This window comes from Oryzias latipes, chromosome 7 (genome assembly GCF_002234675.1).
Source record: "Oryzias latipes chromosome 7, ASM223467v1".
Lineage (NCBI taxonomy): Eukaryota > Metazoa > Chordata > Actinopteri > Beloniformes > Adrianichthyidae > Oryzias > Oryzias latipes.
The window spans coordinates 20,949,639-20,971,965 of record NC_019865.2 but is presented as its reverse complement, the minus strand read 5'-3'; the positions used below and the strand labels follow the sequence as shown (position 1 = coordinate 20,971,965).

Sequence of the window (22,327 nt, the reverse complement as noted above, 5' to 3'; positions counted from 1 at the left end):
ACTGCAATAGACAGACAGACAGATACATAGTTTATTAATAACAAAACCTAACTAAACGTAACATAATACATAATATAATATTTTAATACAAAAATATTTATACAACCGAAATGAATAATAAATATACTATTAAAAAATGGGATGCCATTCCCACTATATCAAACCTCCTTTCCCTTTGTTTCGCATGACTGCGGACTGTGCGCGCGCGTGTTGTTGCACTGCTCAAACACACAACTAGGTGGCAGCACTGTCTCACCAACGGGCAAAATAGCAAATATTCCCAGCTCCATATCACAAGGATGTGGACGGTCCCTTCCTGTTTTAGTACCGAGAGAGCCACCGTAGCGGCTCACACCGGAGCTGGAATACAGACGCTCACAGCGCGATTATGTGTGGATTTCCTCTGTGTTCGTCCACGACGCGGAGCTGCGTTTCCCCCCGCGGGCTGAACGGTGGGAAGTATTAGCGGGGAATGCGGTTGCGGTTGTCCGGGTCGCTGGTATCATTAGCAGGCCTGTTTATTGCGCCGCTTTCCCGTGTTGCTTTCCTGTCAATGATTGTCCTCTCCTCACTCTCATGGCGGAGACTAAAATAATATATCACATAGACGAGGAGGAGACTCCTTATCTGGTCAAACTGTCGGTGTCTCCGGAGAAAGTCACCTTAGCGGATTTTAAAAATGTCCTCAACAACAGACCGGTCAACAGCTACAAATTCTTCTTCAAATCGATGGACCAGGATTTTGGGTAAGCCTTCTTTTTGGCCGTCCGGGCCCTGCTGGGCAACATCAAACGAAAGGCTGCAGCCTCGTTACATGTGTGTGCAAACTGGAGTAGCGTGTCTGTTTTCCTGCCCCTGCCTGGCACCTGCTCATTATCTGCCCTGCGCGCGCGCGCGGAGGAGGAGGAGGAAGAAGAAGAGCCTTGGGGAGCGTTTGAAGTGACACCAGAGCCCCCGACGATGCAGCCCCGCATGCATTAGCCCGCACAGCCAGACCCCCGCTCCTCCTATCAGGGTCACAGCCATGTGCGGCGTGAGCCGCCTTTGACGCGTGTCCACCCTCTCAGGTTTCACAATATTTGGGTTTGTTTCACTTTCTCTGATGGCATAGAGGAAGTTGTGTGTGTGGATCTCGGTGCACAATAAATGCAGAGTGGATCCTGAGGGAGTGTGAGGAAGCACATGACCCTGTAGGCCCTTTTTTAATTGCCTCCGAGACAGATTTATCCCTCCAAACCATGCCCCATCCTCAATAGTTCTCTTTTATTGGTTGTCAAACTGCTATTTTGATTGTGGAAAAAAAGAAAAGAAGGAGCAATCATTTCAGTCAATTCAGTCCTAACCTAATGTGTGTTGTAATGTTTTTTGGGCATATTTAGATACTATTCAGAATGCAGAGACACTATTGAAGGGTGGGGAAATGTCAGTTAACTTCTGTTTCTGGTAGTCTACAGCAGGAAGTGATGGCGGGAGCTTCCTCTTTGGTGGATAGTGCTCATTCCAAGTAGAAGAAATATTTTCTTCCCCATTTCCAGACACTTTTTCTTTTGTTTGTTTTTTATTCCTTTCTCTGGAAGCCCACCCTGATTCTCAGCAGTCACACAGAGTCGACAAACCCGTCACGGTCTTCCCGCTTGGCGTTTGTGTCGAAGATGATATATTTGTGTCAGTGTCTGTTCTCGTTCTAGTTGGAAGAGTCATAGTTGGGCCACGCCGCATGATTATTTTGCACCGTAATCCCAGTTGGAGGGAAGAAAATGCACAGCTGGGCGGGAGACCAGTGCACATTTCCACAGCAGTTGTGGCGCTGCGAGGGGAAGCTATAGCTCTTCCTGCTGTGGTGGTGGTTGTCTGGGCTCGGTGGTCCCCGGGCTCTGGCTTCCTGTCTGCCGGGGCGGCTTCCAGCCGGGCCTCAGGTGATCGACAAGCAGATTATGGAAACAAACAAAGCATATTTGCTCTCCCCACATGAAGACTTCAGGTTGCCGAGCAGATTGCCAGACCAAGCAGCTGTTGCTGCATATGCATCAGCAAAAGCACATTAAAGTGGATTTTAAAGCAACTATGTCTCCACAGGGCCGTTGAATGCTGAACACAAAAGGCGGCGGAGGAACCATCGCCACAGTTGAGCTGATGGGTGAATTTCTAGACACCGTGCATGCCGTGTGGTACTGGCACGGCCTTTAAGCAAATCCTGTCAAAGGCATAGGCGCTTTGTGGTAGCCATGCTGGCTCTGCTGCATACAGACAACATTGTGGCTGTTGGAAGAATTAGCAGCTGAGGAAGAAGACTGCTGAGCAGAGAGAGGAAGAACATCAAATCCCTTGCAGTTATAGTCTTGTGTTTGAAATGTAAATGAGCAGTCAGCGCTCTGTCCTCTGTAGTATACCCCCTGTTGTGCGGTGGAAGGGGGAAAAAAAAGATATTTTCTTTGGGGATTTCTGTTCTGCATTTGTGCTGGCCATATCAGCTCTTAACGCGGTGGCCACACCAATTCCATAAACGGTTTGGCGGTGCAAACAAAACACCACGGTTTGCTGCGGCGATCGTGTTGTCTTTTTTTGAAATAATGTAACAATAAATTGTGACATTCCCATTCAAAAAAAAAATAATCAGAACAGCAAATTAAACAATGAAAATTCCTTGTACAAATTTCTAAACTACAGTAATGTTTGTTTATTCATCAATATTCATAAGGCGGAAACTAAACAGGCTTTGGTTTCAACTTCTTGTGCTTTTCGGGAGACTTCAATGCGATGTTGCCTCTGGAGGTGAGTGGGTTTGAGAGCTCACTGCAATGCAAGTCACAGAGGGACTCTGGAGCTCAGGAAGCAGCCAAGCTGAAGTTGTGAAAGAAACAGGCTTGTTTGTTCCTCAGAAACGTGGGGTGGGGGCAGCTGGGAGATGGGGAATGTTTCTTCCGCTGAGAAAGGGGTGCTTGGTTGTGACAGATTTAAAGGTTCATCTACATACTGGTCAGGAGCAATTTAAGTATCGCAAAAAGTAATGAGTCACTGCAACTCCAAACTTTTTGAGTATCCTACTATGTTACCACTCTATAAACAGCATACTTTTAGGGGGCTTAAGCCTTATTAATCAGATAATTTAGTCATATGTAGCCATAATCCTATTTGACTACTAATATTAAGCTTTTATGATATCATTAGCATCAGTCTATCAATGTCCTTTGAGTGCTGGTAGGAACGGGTGCTGCTTTCACCAGCTGTTGGGTTCTGGTTTCAGTCTGCCCGTCTTTCCAAGTAAATAGAGTAAATAAACACATCTAATCTTTCCCAGCCACACAAATATCTCCAGCGGCACAATATTCCGCGATCACATCGGGTTAGATCTCATGGCATTATCCTCTGAAAGCTGTTAAGAACGCTTAAAGATGTCCGTTGCAAGACGCCAGCTGTGCGACAGATCACAAACGCACACATTTCTTTACGCACAGTTTTTTTAAATTTTTTTTGGTTTGTGCAAGATTAAGAGCCCACATGTTGAAAACGAGGCTTGACTGAAAAGCTTTCGCCATTTCTTCCAAAACGAGAGAAAAGCAGCTGCATGGAGACACTGGGAGCAGACCACCTCATTCCGGAGAGCTGCTGTATTATTTGTAGGGCCACTCCCACATCCTCACAAGTCACCTTACAGCTGGCCGTGCAACTCGACAGAGAGGATGCAAACACTTCCTACCTAACCAGCAGAGTCTGGCCCTCACCTCCCCTCCCTTTTCCTCCCTGAGGTGGACCAGGCCGCAGCGGCAGACTCTGCGGTCGTCTGTTCCAGCCACTGAACTGCGTTATCTCTGTCCCCCACTCCCTGCAATACGGTTCCCACAGCAGCAGCGCACAAACACGCAGCTAGCCTGGCTAATCATTGCATGAGCTGGGAAGTTCTGCCAAGAAAAAACTGTGGAAAAAGAATCTGGAAAGTCGCTGCCAGAGAGAGACACCCCTGCACAAAATCTTCTTATGATTTCCTGCTTCTCTCAAGTGTGTGTGTGTGTGTGGGGGTGGGGGGGTGGGCTCCTTTTTCCTGTGCCATGTTCAAAGCCAAGAGTCTACAGCGTTTTAGAAGTATATATCAATTCAGGAAAAATGCCCGTCCACAAAGAAGCTTGCATTTACGAATGCATGCGGTTAGTGAAAGGAATACTTGGTAAATCTATGTGGCTGTTTCCAGCTTGTGACTCTGTCAGTGTGCAAGGTGTTTTCCCCTGCTGGCTCCAGACATGATCTGTGTGACACGGGCCCAGCAGGTGTGGTGACGGGTTGCATCTGAACGGTGTCCCAGCAGGTCAAAGGCTAACTGTGAGGTATTTTTGTTGAGAATTTACAGCCGAAGACGAACACTCAGAGGGAGGCTCCTTTCACTCTGGATGACTATTAATACACGTTCCTTCTCTTTGACATGTTGTTGTCACGTTCTGCAGCTTTTTTCTATTTACCCACCTAAAAGTAATCAGACAGACTTATAGATCTACTCGTCAGATCTACTGCTAATGGGAACCAACAGCATTTTATTCTCTGAGACACACTCCTGAATTCAAAACTAAGATATTATACGTTTCTCGCAGATTTTTTGTTTTTCGATCCGATTCACTGACCTAAAATTGATCCTGGACAGATTTAGCCAAAAATCCTACCAGTATGGCTTAGAGATAAATACCTGGGTACTGCAGGTGAAGTTTTCCAAATTCCTTGTGATTTTTGTAAGACAATCAAGTGAAAATTAAATATGTGAACAAACAAACAAGTATTAATGACAAATCCATTCACATTTAAGTTTTGTAAAGTTCACCTCTCTGTTGTTTTTCCACATCAAAACAATCCAAACTATACGGTCACGTGTTTTTGCTCAATTCCAAGTTTTTTCTCACATTGACGGCTTGATCCTTTTTTGCTGACATCACACACGTGTTGTCTGCTGTGGTTACACTTGGTTGTTTTTACGTTATAGTAAAATAAACCTACTGTACCTCAATCCAAATGGTATTCGCCAATATTGATTATTAGTCATATATTTCATTTTGGAACAATCTTATAATGGCATGAGTCGATTAAATTAACAACGTGCCTCAGTTGATAGATTGTTACACACCTAGTGAATCAGCTTTCAATGATTCACACGGGTAGATGGTTTTTATGCTGGATGCCCTTCCTGTGTTTTTCCTAAATTTGTGTTTCTTCACCCTCTTGATACTTGGCTAAGAGGGTTGGTGATCATCACTCATGTGTTTCCATTTACAAGTTTTATTACATTTGCAAAAATTGCATAAAGAATATAAATCAAACTAAAGGTTCCCACTTGAACTGATTCAAAGAAGCAGACCTTTCAAGTTTATTGGTGTGAAAACGCCCTATTGTTCCTCGCCATGTTCTTGTGATGGAAGCAGGACAGCAGTCCAATGAAATGTCCTTTCTGATCAAACCTTCACTCTGTGGGTTGCTCAACAGGTCCACATGTTATGGCTTGCACACCTGGACAGGTTTTCATCTCAGATTTGTGTTGTTTCTGGCAGGTCGGCAGTTCAAACCATATTGTTCTTCACTGGTGCAAAAAGTAAACACCTCCACCTGCATTTAGGGGAACGGCCTCTCCATGTCATTGCATGGTGCTGCCTTCTTCTCCTGGTTGGTTAGTCTTGACCCTACCTCTGTTCCTGCTTCCCAGGGTTGTCAAAGAAGAGATTTCCGATGACAACGCCAAGCTGCCATGCTTCAATGGCAGAGTCGTGTCCTGGGTAAGTAAGACGCATCCTACAGCCTTGCTGTGCTGATCTTCTCTGCTCTCCTGAATCCACAGCTCCAGCCACAGAAATGTGGCTCACTCCTAGATCACGCACACAAACACATGTAACACCCCCACAGGAGGGAAACGCTAACTCGCACTCTTCAACTGAAGTGGAAATCTGTGACTGATCCATCACTGAACCACGGCTACAAAAGTCAATCATGTAGAGCTGAAATTAGTCAGTTTATCTGTGGAATCATGTAGCTCCTGAGTGGTTTTATTACACACAGTAAACAACATTGTGAAAGCAAGTTTCCCTTTGGGAAGAATAAAGACGGTTTATTTTTACAGTTTAGCTTTGTTAGAGCAGGATTTACGTCTTCATCACTGTTTTGTCAACCAGGACAAAGGAGTCAGGTTAGAGCTTCCTAGAAATATTGATCTAAAACTAATAAAAAGGACATGCAATTTCGTTTGATAGGATGTGTATTCAATCAGCTTGATGGCTTTTTTTTTTAACAGTCCTTGATGTTTTACATTATTGATCTCTGAAGGGAGACTCATTATTCCTCCCTGAATCCGAAGGTCAGGGGTTAGTCAGGGGTTAGAGTTGTGCACTTGTTAGAGCCGTCTTTCTTAGAAACACTTAATTAGTGTTGATACCGGGGGCAAAGCTCTAAGCCTCGGCTTGTTTATCAGGTTCTTACTTTGTTATATTAGTGTCATCAACCCATACATTTCAGCTCATTGTCTTTTACACCAAACTTCAAGCAAAAGCCCACATTTACTGCTTCCGCTTCTCCAGGGTTTGGACGGTCATGAAAAACCTGGAAACGTTTCGGAAATTAAAAATGCAATGTCTAAGTCCTTGAGAAGTTTGTGAAAAACAAAATCTTCAGTAACATTTTGGAAAAGTCATAACAATGCAATATTTTGAATACAAAAAACATAAGATAAAATAGTTTATGAGATTCAACTTTTAATTGTGGCAGACGTTCAACTTCACCCTATCAGTGATGAGAGTTTGTGTTGCCATAAAGCAGTTTGAGTTGTCGTCAGTTCAGCGCATGGCGCGTTTAGCTTTCTACAGTGAAATGCTACGAAATGCCGGTAAAAATTTAGCTTTAACCATGAGTGGTTTTTCTAGCAGAGGCATCAACCGTTCCTAAAACACATTTTGCACCAGAAATGTGCAAAATGCAGGCTTTTTCTCCAAGTCCTTCGACATCAGCAGCATGAGAGAAGCGGGGCTGGTCAGAGAATTAAAAAAAACAAAAACAGGTAATGATGGTGTTACTATGGAAGCGTATTGCATTCAATAAAAAAAAAGAAAAAAGAACTGGTGATCTACGTTCTAAATTTTTTCCGTCATTTTCGTTCAAATATTTTTAGGCACTACAAAGGCGAAGAACTCCAAACAGGCTGGGCACTAACTTTATCTGCTCATGAAATCTATAAGATGAGCTCTGTAATATTAGTGGATAAAGTCTGTAGGAAGACCAAAACAGGCGATATCATGACGAGCACATAAACAAAACAGATCATGTCTAGGACATGCACACATTGTGGCTTTTCAGCTTTTAATTGCAGCTCATCTTATAGTCTTCATGTTAGCTTGTAGTTCTTTGCTTTTTTAGTTCACTGATTCTTTAACGTCGGGTCAAAACACGTCCCACATAAAAGTCTTTTTTAAATGGATAAAAATCATTATTTTAAAATGGATGGACATACTCACAATGTTAGATCTAAAGGAATTGTGAATAGTAGATAATTACTTTTTTAGAGATGGACGCCATCAGGTCACACTAGTAACCAGCATTGAAAAACCTTAAGTATTTACAAACATTTATATCAAATTAAATTTGAGGGTTAAAAATGTCTAAAACAATAAATATCATGAAAATCAAAACAATTTTTTGAACAGTAAAAGGAACAGATGAAGTTTTTCTGAAGGTATTTTGTCCCAACTCTCAAGAACCAATGAGCTCTTAAAAATATCAGGAAAGGTCTGATTTAGCGGAACCGACTAGGTCTGACGGAAATGTGTTTGTTTTTGGTTTTGGAAATTCTGTGAAAGGTTATGGAAAAGTTTTGGAAAAGTTATGGAAAACCATTGCTAAAAAAGTGTACAAACCCTTCTCTTAGATTCCTTTCAAAATAAGAGCTTTAACTCACCTGCAGGTTTCTGCTTCTTTTAAAATGACGTGTCTCATAACTGTCTTATAAACCTGTGCTGCTGGCTGAATCACTAAGTCCACCAATGACTTCCCTCACCAATAAAACACAAGTCTTTGTGGTTTAAATAACCACTATGATCATCTTTTGATCAGTGCTTTTTTTTCATAATTATAATCATGCGGTTTTTAGCCAAAATCTAAAAACCTGTGTTGTTTTCAAGGGCATAGTTTCTTCAGAGCAGCAGTACTTCATCAGAAATTCGTCTCTGAGTTGTGGGCGGGACATTTGAGAGACCCACTTCCCATCATCTATATGTTTAAACAATCCATTGCTACCTTAAAACCCTTCAGACCCCCAACCTAACATTACTGGTGCAACAGCAATGGCAAGCAATATTGGAGCTATCCAGGCATGCAGTTTTGAGCCAGATGCCAGCTCAGATGAGAAAAACAAAGATGTCAGTCAGAATGTAGCGGAGCAGGGAGCTTGTGGCCCACCGACTGTAGCTTCTACGTCACAACTACAAGCTTTTTCAAACAACATCTTTCACCTGCTCCTAAATGCAATTTTGAACTTTATTTTCTTTATATATGTTCTCCATCATGAGAAAAATGCCACAAGAACTTTTTAAAAACACCAACAAATAACTTTCAACTGGATGTCTTTAAAGGAAATATTAAAACTGTGAATGGAAATGTTATGATTTTTGAGTTTTGATACAGAATTAATACAAATTAAATGTGTTATTAAATGTTGTGTTGCAGTTTATCGATTTTAGGGGCATTTGGGGGGAAACTTTACAAGCCTTCTAAAAAGATGTTTGAGCTGCTTTTATAAAGGATGAGATCAGATAAGTAAACTTCATTGATCCTGCCGTGGGGAAATGTAATTGTCACAACAACTCTGGAGATCAGGCATCAAGCTACAAAGAAAAACAAAAGGAAAGTGTGTAAAAAGATGAAGGTTAGGGCTGCACGATATGAAGAAAACTCGCGAGATGCGATTAATGATTAATATTGCCATGGCGATATAACCTGCGATATATGAACAAATAGCAAAACAACCATAAACATCCTTTCCATTTCACTGCAGTTTAATATAAATACGAGTCAACATACCTTAAGTTAAACTCCAAATGAAACTAGTCTAAATGGGAGGCGAGAATCTAACATAAAACGGCTTCATCCAATTGGTCAAATGCATAAATGGATTTATTTGATTCACTAAATACTTCAAGCTGCCATAAGATTGTTTTAACACATTTAAAGTAACCATTTATTGCGATTTTCGCTGACCTTTACAATGTTTGTATTGCACAGCTTGATATCGCGACGAGAAATTTGCGATTTATTGCGCAGGCCTAACGAAGATGGGTTAAAAAATAAGAGGTCACGGATATATTTGTTAAAATATTCTTACTGCAAAGAAGGCTTCTAAAATTACATAAAAACAGAGGCAAATGTCTTATAAGCACTTCAAAGTTTTTTTAAGAGAGTTGGCATCAAATGCACATAATTTGTCTATCCTCGGAAAAAAGCTATTGTCTTGGTTTTTTTTGTGTAAATCATCAAAAATAAAACTTAAAACAACAACGCCATTACCTAACCTTGTAAAAAGTACAGTTTGATAATATTTTCATGAACAAGAAATAGTTGTTACAATTCTCAATCTTTATTTTTCTCCAAAACTGGAATATCTGCCCTCAATGGGGGCAGACATGTGAATGAGGACCCAGCCTCCTATAAAAGAGCAGTTATGAAAGCAGACTGCTCCTCCTTTTAGAACTGTACCACAACAACACACCCATGAACCCAGAGGTTGAATAAAAACCAATCGTGGCGCCCACCGCTGATGGCCTGTGCACGGGTATCTGCTTTAACATTCTCATTTATGGCTTAGATGAAAGGATGGGTTCCTTTTGCATCATTTGAAAGGAGACATTGCTGGGTAAAAAAGCTGGACACTCTTTCAAGTTTCTGTGCTGTTTACCGTCTGCCCGAGTTGTTTAGCCATGGCTAGGCTTCTCAATTTATAGCCTTTCCTCATTTATACATGCACACAGCGAGTGTCTGTTTCCACAGCACACAAATATCCCCCGTGTGTTTTCCTCTGTGTGTTTTCTTACTCTCTGTTTGCAGATTTTAATGACACAAAAATCCGACTTGTTTGTTCCGTGTTTCTCAACTGTTCTTCACCAGCATGTTCTCCTCTTCCTCAGTTGGTCCTGGCAGAGAGCGCGCACTCCGATGGAGGATCTCAGTGCACGGAGAGTCACCCCGAGCTGCCCCCTCCCCTCGAGAGGACGGGAGGCATCGGAGACTCGCGGCCCCCCTCGTTTCAGTAAGTAGTTTGCTGCGCATTTGTACTACAGGTGTACTGTCAGATGCTGTCAGGCACAGCTCTCTGCACTCAGTGTGCCTTTTTTTAATGTAGCATGCCATATGTGCTAATTAAGAAGTGGATAGTTCACGGGAGACTCATCCTCCTCATCATCATCAGCTGCAGCAGCAGCTTGTATGGAAAGTGTAGGTGCCTGATTAGGCGATGTGTGAAGATAAAGTCTGCTCAAACTGGAGTGTCAGAATACGCACGGCTGTCTTTGTGGGTTCATTTCCACTCGTGCAAGCATTGGAGCGAGGTGCTCGTCCACCCCTTTGTGTAAACATGATGGGTACTCCACTGCTGATTCTCCAAATATAGCCTTTGCGGCGCAAAAATCTTCAGGCAAAAACTGGCACTGAGTGAGACTCGTGTTCAGTCACTCGGAGCATAATTAACTAATAAAAGCAGAGTGCCTCAAAAAACACATTGGTGCTTTAAAGGTCAGAAGAGGAGATTCCCCTGAGCTTCATCCGGGCCACCTCAGCGCCGATTTTGGCGTAAAACTGTCAAATTTGAAAATATCACAGCTTCGACCAAAGAGAAGCGCCTTGCTAAATATAGCCAGGAGGGGGGTGTGGGCTGGGGCTGTTTCAGTCATAATGTTGGGGCAGTACTGCTGAAGCTCTATATTGAGAGCGTGCAATCTGTCATGTCTCAGTGTATCTCTTTATCCAGCGTTTGACATCTCAGCTCTCTTTTGCCCTCTATGGGACGCTCCCCGCCATGTGGCTGTCAGCCGTCTTGATGATTTTATTGTTCCCCTCCATTTCTCAGTGCTGCCACCTCGTGCAGGCTAAACGCACTGCGCTTCTTACCCCACGTCATTTCCCTCCACCCCCACCCTCCCTCGCCGTCTCTCCTTGAGTCCGACAGACGAGCTTTTCTCTCAGGGAAGCGGTGTGGTGTATTCCCTACAGCAAACCTCCTCTCTCCTTCTGTCTGAAAGGAAGCCCGTCCTCCGGCTTTACCTCTCTGTAAATAGCCAGAATACTATTACCACTTCATTTTCTCTTTGTGCTCTATTCATGCGTTGCATGTATTCCACACCGTGAATGGCCGTGTTTGAAGAATAGGTGTTCTGGGTTTAGAGTGAACCCAACTGATGTGCCTCTGCCTGGTAATCCGGATTAAAGTACGCATCTCTATTTCCCAAGAGGAAAAGGCAGACGATTGGCACCAGTTGGGGAGGGGAAGGTGGAGTGGGATGGGAGGGGGCCTCTGTAGAAAATAGACAGAATTTGTTCCCAGCTGCTGGATAAATCTCCCTTCTTACCAGCAGCTATCAGCAGCCTGACAGACAAGCAGCCGTCACTGTCCCCACTTTGCTGTCCAAACAATAAAAAAAAAAAGCGTCTAAAGCACGCATCTTCAGACATATTTGCATACATGCAGTGACCTGTGCTCCAGAAGTCGTGCTCAGGTGCACCCATCTGCCCGTATGTAGCATGTGAGCATGCCCCATTGAGCAATTTATCCCGCTGAGTGAACACAGCGGCCCCAGCATCCAGTCTGCTTTTAGAGATTTAATTAGCATGCGTCCTCCACACACTGTTGTGCAGCCTCTATGTTTAACCACAGCTGATTGATGTTTATTCACATGTTTCTGTTGCACCTCTTTTTGTTCAGTTTAAGCGCTATAAATCCGAGTGCACGTGCGAGGAGTCTTTTTTTTAATTTTTAAGTGCATCCAGGCGCATATGCATGAATTCAGGAGCGATTACTCATGGAGGTAGAAAGTGAGTTTGACAGACTGACAGGACTGAGCAGAGTTCTCACCGGCTTCAGGTTTCCTGCGAGCCCGGTGGCAGTTTGAGTCCCTAAACCCCGCTGCCTGGGGCGACTAGGTTTCCAGCCGCCTGACAAAGTTACCAAGCCCCTCCGCAGTCCTCAGTCTGCTAACCCCAGACCTCAACAGCGGCCGACTTAATGCTAAGCCCACACCTGATCTACCACTTCTCTGTTTTTATACGATTTGTCAGTCCCGTCTCTGCTCCTCTTGCAGTCATGCTTCAGGCACTATGTGGACTTTCAATAGACCTCATTAATGCCAGTATTGTCCAGAATGTCTCCCCTCCCAAGGTGTCTGGTCATTAATGACACTTAGTGGAAAACACATCACATACCACAGAACAATGAAACTGCTATTTTGGCCAGAGGGACTTAATCTGAAAGAGACGTGATATGGATTTCAGGCTGAATGGCAGCCGGGCAGATATTCTAGCAGACAGAAAAGTATCTCAAATCCAGAAGGAGTTTGACCCTGACAATGTTTTCACTCCATTGTGAATCTAATTGAAGTCTTCCGGTTCCAGTGCCAATGCAGTGAGCAGCCGCGATGGCCTGGACACAGAGACGGGAACAGAGTCTTTGCTGAGCCATCGCAGGGAACGCGAGAGGGAGCGCGCTCGCAGGAGAGCACGAGAAACCGAGCGTGAGTATTATCAGCCAGGCACAGATGGATGGAAGGAGGGGAAAAAATCCAATTATCTTGTCATTTTCTCATTATTAGATTTCACTACATCTTCATTTAACTCCCATTTTCTGCACAGAAAAACATGGTAAACACATCCTCAGAAAAGAGAGCAGATTGAGTGGAGCACGTTAAACTTTTTCTAACATCTTCACAACTTTAACAGCTTGCCAAGGTTTTAATAATTTACTGTCTTGCCCAGTTATCCGTGGCTCTGTGTGGAGAGTGCCAGTCACACTTCAGCCTTCTGGATTATTATAGCCTTTCAATCAAAAACATGTTTTTTTAAATGTCAGAGAAAAGCCTGTTGAAACATAGATTGAGGCCCTACACCTCACTCCATCTGCAAGACAAAAAAAGAGATTGAAAAGCAGATGAGGACAAAATGTATTGATTTGAGACCACAGGAAGTGAGTTGATTCCCCTGCTTGCACTTTTTCTCTTGTTTTTTTGTTAACTGCAAAAGCAGCACTTCTTCTTCTTCCTCTGTGTCTGTTCCCCAGTCCTCTGCTCACAGCTTGCCCAGTTCTTTGCATACTGCTGTCCTGGATCATTAACCAAAAACTCATTAATTTGTGCGGCGCAATTAGTAAGACAGTATCAGGTGGGGGTTGTAAGAGGGGCTCAAACTCTTTAGCGAGCTGGGAGCGCATTTAATTATATTGTAGCTGACTTCTCTCTGTTGCATCATATAAGGTTGATCCTGACTTATCACTGTTGGTTATGGTAATCCCCTGTTACCTTGTTAACTCATTAGAAAAAAAGAGCACTACTGTATTTTAAAGGTCACCTCGCAAGACATGCAGCTCCTCGCTCTCTCGCGTCACCTCTCATTGCCTGATGGTTTGTCTCCACGGTTTGTTACCGTCCACTAACTAAGTGAAACCACTCTGGGGGGCTGTCTGGAGCTCCTCCTGCTCCACCAGCAGTTTTGGGGCTCATAAATCAGGGGGCTGTGGGAAAAGTGTAATTCAATTTGGCTCAGTCCGATGGTATGTGAAGACGTATGAGGAAGGAGCCTTGAGCCCCCGTCTTTGTGCTCTCATGCCTCGCTGCCTGCAGCATCATCAGCTGCAGGAATTCCCCTGTCACCTTATACATGTGCTTCAAGCGACCACCCCTTCCCCCTTGTGTGTTTGCGATCTGTTGTACAGTGGAGTGTTCAAGCCTGAAAACATAACCCCTTCTTATCTTCTGTCAATGTCGGTGCAGCGGGAGGATGAATAACCCAGCAGGAGCACATTTCAGGAGGGGGAACAGGTGTATGACCTGGAGGGCAGTCTAACATTTCTCTGCATCTTGTATTCTACGGATCATGTCAGCTGGCGCCAAAAGACGGAAACGCAAGCGTTAATGCTGGACTTAAATGTGCTGCTTGGAGTAGTTGGGATTTGGGTCAGAGAAGATATCACTAAGCCAGAGCACTCGTGCTCACAATCAAGTCTTCACACAAAATAGAAAAAGCAGCTGTTGACCTTAAACCGCGCTCTGTTATCTGAGGTGTCTTAATGTCTCACTTTAGCCGAGCGGCCAAGAACACAAATTGCACTTTTAACAGCCTGTTGGAGTTCTCACATGAGGAGGAGAGCGGAGAGGACACAACATTTTCTCAAATCCCACATTATCGCTGCGTGTTTTGGAGAATCCCTGCTTGTGATTGGTCCAAAGCAGATTAGTAGTCATTCTACTGAGGGGTTGCATGCCATGGCAGGGAGGGAGGAGGCTAGACTTTCTACTCTCTCATAGATTACTTTGTCTTTGCATCGGATGAGCGCACACCGTCGGCTGTGGGTGAGGATTTAGCGTTGGGTTCGATTGGGACATTTGACATTTGGATTTTTCACTCAATAATGGAGATTTCCTTTTGCTGTCTGTTTAATGTAGTTTGTAGTTTCAGTGTGGAGGAAAATTGTCTTGTTTTCCAGCATAACTTGTGAAAGTAACTTTTTTTGTAGGGATGCTTCTCATTCAGCATAGATTTAACTATACGATTATTTTTAACCGGTTTGCAGCAAAGGGTCTAAAAATTTAGTTTTTTTTAAAGGTTTGAGTGAAAAAGTGGACTTTTGCTGGTATGTTTGTCACTGCAGAATCCTTCAGGCTCGTGCTTCACCATTGCCACTTTCTGTTGTAGATAAGCTTTGAAGGCTACGAGCAGCCAGCTGGTGTCTTGAGGCCATCTGAGGCTTTTAAAGAGCGACTGGAACAGACGGAGGAGGGCATAAAGACACAAATTTGCAGGCTGCCTTTGTGACCCTTTGCCTATTTTGTGTGTGTGTGTGTGTGTTTGTTTACTCTGGCGGGACTCATTAGAAAGGTGTGGGAGGAAATATGTGTGAGTGAATCCTGATAGTGGACTCTGATTTGGTGCGTGGCTGCAGTAGTCCGGATTTCTTGAAAGCACAGTTTGGGTAGAGCTGGGAATGGAAACGCCTGCACTGTTGGAATGTTTTGCTTGCTCAAGGCGAACACGTTGGCGACCACGCCCTCTTCGGCTGATGAGACCTTTCCAGCCAATCCGCTGTTACCCTGAGGCAGCACCTCCACGCAGGCTGTGTACGTATGAATTGAGGGAGGATAATATTACTTTTTTGGAATTTATTATTTCCAACTTTATCTTTTTTTTTGTAGTGTCACCAACTCTGATTCCTCCCTCCCCCCTGAGTTTGTTGCTCCTCCGATCCGACTCAAAAACAAGAAAACATGACCTCCCTTCCGTCCGACTCACTGCCTCTCTTCTCTCTTTCTCTCTGCAGTCCCTCGCGTCAACGGTCACTCTAAATCAGAGCGCACAGCCAGGGACTCGGCCATGGGTTACGACAGCGCCTCGGTCTTGAGCAGCGAGCTGGAGTCTAGCTCATTTGTTGACAGTGAGGAGGATGAGGATGCCAGCAGGTACCATGCTGCCCCAGTGCCTTTCAACCAAACATTTCTTACAAGCAGTTTCTAAAAGCAAGAAAACAGAGATCGCTCTGTTTTCTTTTAAGCATCAAAAAATAAGTCTTCACTTTTTTATTATTCATGCGAATTATGGTTTAAATGTAGATGAGATACAAAGATGCTGCATAACATCTTAAGAAAGTTTCTACAGAAAAAGCTAAACAAGTATTGAAAATGCAATAAATTAAAATTACACCCCAATAAACTTATAAATTGTAAAATTATAATATCAGATTGCAATTGTGATGCAAAGTTGTATTGTCTAGGATTGTAAACAATAATTTTACGTCTTCTCTACCAAAAGACAAACCTGGCATCCTTCTTTAATCCAATAAGCACTTTTTTGGTTTGCACTTTTCCTTTGTGTGCCATCAATCCCCCTCTTTTCTTGTTGTTCAGGCTCAGCAGTTCCACAGAACAAAGCTCTTTGTCCCACCTCATGCGCAGACACAAGAGGCGCCGGCGGAGACACAAAGTGTCCAAGATAGATCGGGTACGCACGTCTAAGGCGCATCACCGCCTTGGCTAAAAATTGATGCTGACGCTGAGTGCCAGAAACAGATGAGAGAACTGATGGATGGAGACTTGATGCCTGTTTTTATTTACAACGTGCTCACAGCTGATCTCTATTCTCCTGCCATTTCAGTCCTCATCCTTCAGTAGTATGACAGACTCCACCATGAGCCTCAACATCATCACTGTCACTCTCAACATGGGTAATTCACAATTTACTATTGGATTTATTTTTAATATGAATTTGAGTCATAAAATCTACTCTTCCTTGCGTGTGCATTCACACTTATTCACTGCTTTCTTGACGACAGAGAAATACAACTTCCTGGGGATCAGTATTGTGGGGCAGAGTAACGACCGGGGGGATGGCGGCATTTACATCGGCTCCATCATGAAGGGAGGAGCCGTAGCGGCGGACGGAAGAATAGAACCCGGAGACATGCTGCTGCAGGTGCGCGTCAGCGTCTACACATCATATTTCAGCTCATTCCTGATGAACATCGAGGTGGAATGACCACTCCTCTCAGCTGTTGCTTTGTTCCCCCATCAAAGCTGACATATACAGAGATCATCTGTACCCCATTATGGCATGACAACCACCATGTCACATCCTTGGTCGATTGTTATCGTTACAGTCACTTCCTGTTTTTAACTTTTGCCCTGCATGCAGTGACCTCGTGTGGATTGCATTGACCTCGTGAGGATTTCACTATAGCAGATCAGGATTTGCAGGAATTTGAAGGCCTGAGAGTTCAGCTGAGATTATTGTGTGCTCAAAGCATAAGTGCATAAACACATCTGAGTCCTCCCCGGAGCTGCAGATTAACATTTTAGTCAGGAAACCGTGTAATTTGATATAATGGCATGTCTTGTCTGTCAACCAGGTGAACGATGTAAACTTTGAGAACATGAGCAACGACGACGCGGTGAGGATCCTGAGGGAGATTGTTTCCAAAACAGGGTGAGAACATGAAACTCCAGCTTCTGAGGACAATCTCACCCCCTGCTGTGGACAATAATCACACAACTTTACATTTGATGGGTGCAGTGTTGTACTGCAAGTGTTGTACTGCAAAGTAAACAGGCTGCTGCATAGATGTTCAGAGCATTTGAAGAAACAAAGATTTTGACAAAGACAAAGATTTTGAGTAGTTTTAATGCAGCATATATTAGACTTGTTAGACAGCTAGTTTCTGTTTATTCCAGACCAGAAGTACTCTTTGATCACAGTGGTTTAACAGGATTTGTAGTAATCATTGTGAGAACATTCTTGGTCAAAAACACTTGTGTTCTCTTTCAGCTGAGAGTTCAAAACTATCAAAATTAAAAATCAGTTTACAGTTTTGATGGTTAAAGCAAATGTTATTGTTGTGCGATGGACACACAATTTCTTCTTTGATTAGTTAGATCAAGAAAAAAATGTTCTTTCGGGTTTCAATATATCCCTTAAATTGACTTTTTTTTTTTGCCCTTCAGGCCTATCAGTCTAACTGTTGCCAAATGCTGGGATCCATCTCCACGAAGCTACTTCACCATCCCTCGCGGTAATATTGGGCAGTTTTAAGAATGACTTTAACTGGCAAATATTTTTCTATTTAACGTGTCGTTTTTTTAATGCTAATAATCTCCTTTTGTCTCCTTTTGTTGTTCAGCTGAGCCTGTTAGACCCATAGACCCTGCAGCTTGGATTTCCCATACTACAGCTCTGACAGGACCTTACCCCCACTACGGTAAAGACTAACATGATTGAATGTTTTTTTTCTAAAATCTAACAAACTTGGTTGATTGTTTTTTCTTTATTTGTCCCCTCATGTCAGAGTTTGATGACTTGCCTCTATCAGCAAGTAAAACAGACATGGCAACCATCGTCAAGGTGATGCAGCTGCCAGATTCAGGTCTGGAGATACGGGACAGGATGTGGTTGAAGATCACCATTGCCAACGCAGTCATCGGTAAGTAGAACTGAAGAGATGAGGCAGGCAAACTCTCATGACTGTGATCCACGTTGAACCATTCAGACCGTCTGCTTTCTTCATTGCTGTGTGTCAGTAGTATTCTTGTGTTTGCGACTGACAGGTGCAGATGTGGTGGACTGGCTTTACTCCAGGGTAGAGGGGTTTAAAGATCGACGGGATGCGCGGAAATACGCCAGCAGTTTACTGAAACATGGTTACCTGAGACACACTGTCAACAAAATCACCTTCTCTGAACAGTGCTACTACACTTTTGGGGACCTCTGCCAAAGTACGGCCTCTTCTAAAGCAGCTCCTGTGTTTGCTCCCTGCAGAGTATCGTTCTAAAATCAGTTTCTTTTCATCCAGATATGGCGTCACTCAATTTAAACGAGGGATCCAGCGGTGGAGGCTCTGAGCAGGACACTTTGGCACCACTACCTCCCACCACCAACCCCTGGCCTCTGGGCGGACAGCCATTCCCCTACCCTCCTTTTCCCTCCGCACCTCCCAGCTTTCCACCAGGATACTCGGACACGTGCCACAGTTTCCACAGCGGGAGCGCAGGCAGCCAGCATAGTGAGGGTGAGCCTTATTGGTTTTCCATCAGCTTTTTTCCTCATTAATGGGAGATAACCTTGACTCAACATGCAAGATGACATTAAGTGAACTGTCTCTGGCACATGACAGCGAAATTAACAACCCACTGATGTTAGTCTTTTGGCTTTTTGAGCAGAAAGTTGACATTCAAATGTTCTTGATGACATTTGTGTATTCTAAAACTCGTCCTGTGTTGTCAAGGTCAATCATGAGCATCTTGAGTCATGCAGCGGACAGCTCTGCAGTACTGGGTGTGTACACGGCAAAACTAAATGAAATCCCTGATCGACTTTGTGATTACACATCACCCGCAAGTCCACCTCGATTCATGAGTGCTTGATCGATTCTTTGTTCTCATTTGGAATCAAAATGTGATGGTGTTGCATGGCTTTTTGATTTCTGCTTTAAGGAAGAGAGGAGATCCGGGGGTGGGGGTGCATATTGAGTTGGCCTTAATAGTGCCCTTGTGTTTGTTTCAAGCAGAAAAAAAATGTGGTAAATGATTGCTTTGATCTTCATGCTGGGAGTGATTCATTCATGACATCCTCACTTCTTGCTTTCAGCCATTCTTTCCCCTGATTTGTCAGCTACATTTAGGGCAGAGATGGAAAAAGCAGTCATAGATAGGTCTTTGTTTCAAAGTACTCATGGGTAATTAGGATCATCATCATGTGATGATCTGCTTCTGTCCTTCACGGAGTGCATGTGTGCATTTTTGGGCAGTTTTTTTAAGTTTCCGTGATAAAAAAATGACCAAAACCTTGAAAAATATTAGTTTAAGTACCAGGGTTAGCGGGTGTTCTCGTCACGGGGACGTCTGGGCTGGGCGGTGTGTGTAATTCTGTTGTTCCCTCTGTTTCTGCTGGGCAACGGTAGACTGAAGGAGGAGGTAGTCCCAGGACACTGGGGGAATCGGTAAGCCTGCTAACCCCCTCTCTTCTCCTGCCGCTCTCTTGTCTTCAGTCATGCCTCCTCTCTTTCTCCTGTGCTCAGCATTCTCCACCTATCATACTGCAGCTCCTAACATTTTTTTTTATAAATCTCCCCTCGTCTGCCAGCCTCATGTTTTTTTTTTTCTTGTGGTTCCTGTGCATCCTATCTTTGACTCTCCTGAGAGTTGATTCTCCCTCTCTGCTCCTCGGGGCATGCATTTGTACTGTGCTGGGAGGTGCATGATGCAGGATGATCACTCTGAGGCCCGTGCTGTTAGGGGGTAATCATGCACCACCAGTGCTATTGGGCTTGTATTGAACAGAGGGTGGCGGGGGGAGCGGATCGTTTGACTTTGCAACCGTGTGGTACACCTCCATCAGTTTGACGCCACTATGTGTCATCATTTTCTGCGCATCATCCAGAAAACCTCCATTACGAGGTGATCAGACCTCTGATGCTGGTGTATCATGTTGGGTTTTTATGATCTGTGAATGTTTCAGTGTTTGTAAGAACTTCAGATAGAGTTCAGAATAGTGGTGAAATGTGGGCATCTTTTGATAATCATGTTTCCTCTTGCTGCTGACTTTTGAAGACTGCATAGGAAATATGTTGTCGTGCATTAAGAACTTTATCAGAGCGTCGCTGAGGATCTGTGACCTTTTGCTCCACGAGCTTTGTGTGAGTCAGCTGCAGCAGCTGAGCAACAGTTTCTCTGGATTACAGTGCAAACACTGCAAAACTCTCAACTGAACCGACCTCCTCTTATTTTTCTTTTTTTTTTTTTTTAAACAGGAAGCCGAAGCAGTGGATCCAACCCCAGTGCAGACAAAGGACGACACTCCTCCCCGCAGGAGAAGAGTCAAAGGACAGCATGCAGCGAGTCAGAGCCGGGCGTCCGCGGCGGGAGGCGCAACGACAGGTCCGCTAGCCAAATGAGCCATCACAGCCATACGGTGTCCAGCCACAGTCACGCCCGATCGAGCCTCAGCCAGAGCCATTCGCACAGGAGCCACACGCTCACACATAGCAACCACCCCTCCTTCAACTTCAGCCACGCCCCCTTCACTCAGGTGGGGCCAGGCTCCTGTGCCCAGAGCGAGAGAAGCCACGCCTCCTCCTACGGACCCCCGGGCCTACCCCCTCCTTATTGTTTGGCCCGTCTGGCCCCCAAGACTTCAGTCAGCAGTAGCACACCCCCTGGAGCCCCCCCTGGGAGAGAGTTAGCAGCCGTCCCCCCTGAGCTGACTGCCAGCCGGCAGTCGTTCCAGCACGCTATGGGCAATCCCTGTGAGTTTTTTGTGGACATCATGTGACTGGACAGTGCCTTCACACAGTGAGCACAAAACGCTACTCCCCAATACCGAAACCCCCATGTTTTTGAAGTCCACACAAAGGAATGAAGGCTGAAGGAGCTCAAAGGAGGGGGTCCTCTTACACACAAGCACACCTCCTCCCGTTTTGTATTATGTACAGTTTGTTAAACGTGAGTGGTATTCAGTGTGGTGACGTCTTTCAAAGCTGACAAGCAGATATCCTCAGGAGGGTGGACCTGGGATATGTTCTGCTTTGTGAGACCTTTAATCGGAGTGGATCTGGATCTCCGTCTCCCAGAAGGATCGCCTTGGTGGGAGCTTGGTGGGCCCAGTCCCTCTGGTCCCCACAAGTGTCATTGTGAAACTTACACCAAACAAATGGCCTCATCGGCTGCTTTCAGTTCTAATTTGCCAACTAACACCAACAAGGCCCTGCTAACTTCATGAGAAGGGGATGAAGGGGCTTTTAGACAGCCCTTAGTTTAACAAGACTGCATAGTGCATGACTGTCTCAACTGCTTTAAATAGATTTTATGAAATTGATTTTTTAATGTAATAAGATTATTTGAGGAGGAACGTTACTTCTTGCCAATGTTTTAAAGGATGGATCCGTACACTGGATGATTTTTGTGCTGTTATTTATGTGTTTTTGTCGCATTGACGATGTCATACTTTGTCTTTTATGATTGACTGACAATCAGGCTTCACCCTTTATAAGTCAGCGGCCGATTTCCACCTAGCGTTGGAAAAATGTTTCATCGTCAGGGTCAGTGGCTCAAATGCTGACATTCACAAAAGTATCTTAAATCAAAAAAACAGCAGGCAGCAGACATGCGTCACATACGTCAGAAGGACTCAAAAAAAATCGAGATAAAGCAGATTGCTGAGAGCACCAGACTTTTTTTTTATTTTGGTAACCAAGTGTGAGCTTAGATAAAAGTCTGTGTGTTAAAAAGCAAACATTGTAATATCTTATCATAACATCAATGCCGTCTGTGATGCCCTTCGTCTCTGCGATTATCATCAGGCACTTTTTTTTTCTTTTTCAAGTGACTTCAAGGAGAATCCTTGCCCACAGGATGATGCTCTTCTTGGAAAACCTCTGTTGTATCTACCTTAAATTCAGTTACAGCACAACTCTCAAACACTCTAGTTTTATGAGCACTTTTCCATTTTGTCTCTCCCTCCTTTTAGTATGAAACACTGTTTGCAATCACAGCGTTCTCTTTTAACCTTGTTTCGTTACAAAAGATAAATGAATTGTACATAAAAATTTATTATATATAAATAAAAATCTATATGTTAAAAA

General features: G+C 44.0%; 1 protein-coding gene across 1 annotated transcript; it reads left to right on the top strand.

Moving 5' to 3' along the window:
- Positions 1-280: 280 nt before the first annotated feature.
- Positions 281-22,327, top strand: dvl1 (dishevelled segment polarity protein 1). The gene is made up of 15 exons (XM_004070841.4): positions 281-746; positions 5,678-5,747; positions 10,134-10,255; positions 12,610-12,728; positions 15,524-15,662; positions 16,107-16,200; positions 16,354-16,423; positions 16,532-16,671; positions 17,105-17,181; positions 17,697-17,764; positions 17,873-17,950; positions 18,038-18,172; positions 18,297-18,464; positions 18,542-18,757; positions 20,498-22,327. Exons 1-15 carry the CDS (start codon positions 577-579, stop codon positions 21,016-21,018), a joined length of 2,187 nt encoding a protein of 728 aa, XP_004070889.1. The 5' UTR covers positions 281-576; the 3' UTR covers positions 21,019-22,327.

Coding starts and splice junctions, on each gene's coding strand:
- dvl1 (XM_004070841.4), top strand. CDS start 577: ATGGCGGAGACTAAAATAATATATCACATAGACGAGGAGGAGACTCCT. Junction 15,663..16,106: donor GAGGATGAGGATGCCAGCAG/GTACCATGCTGC, acceptor CTTGTTGTTCAG/GCTCAGCAGTTCCACAGAAC. Junction 18,465..18,541: donor TTTTGGGGACCTCTGCCAAA/GTACGGCCTCTT, acceptor CTTTTCATCCAG/ATATGGCGTCACTCAATTTA.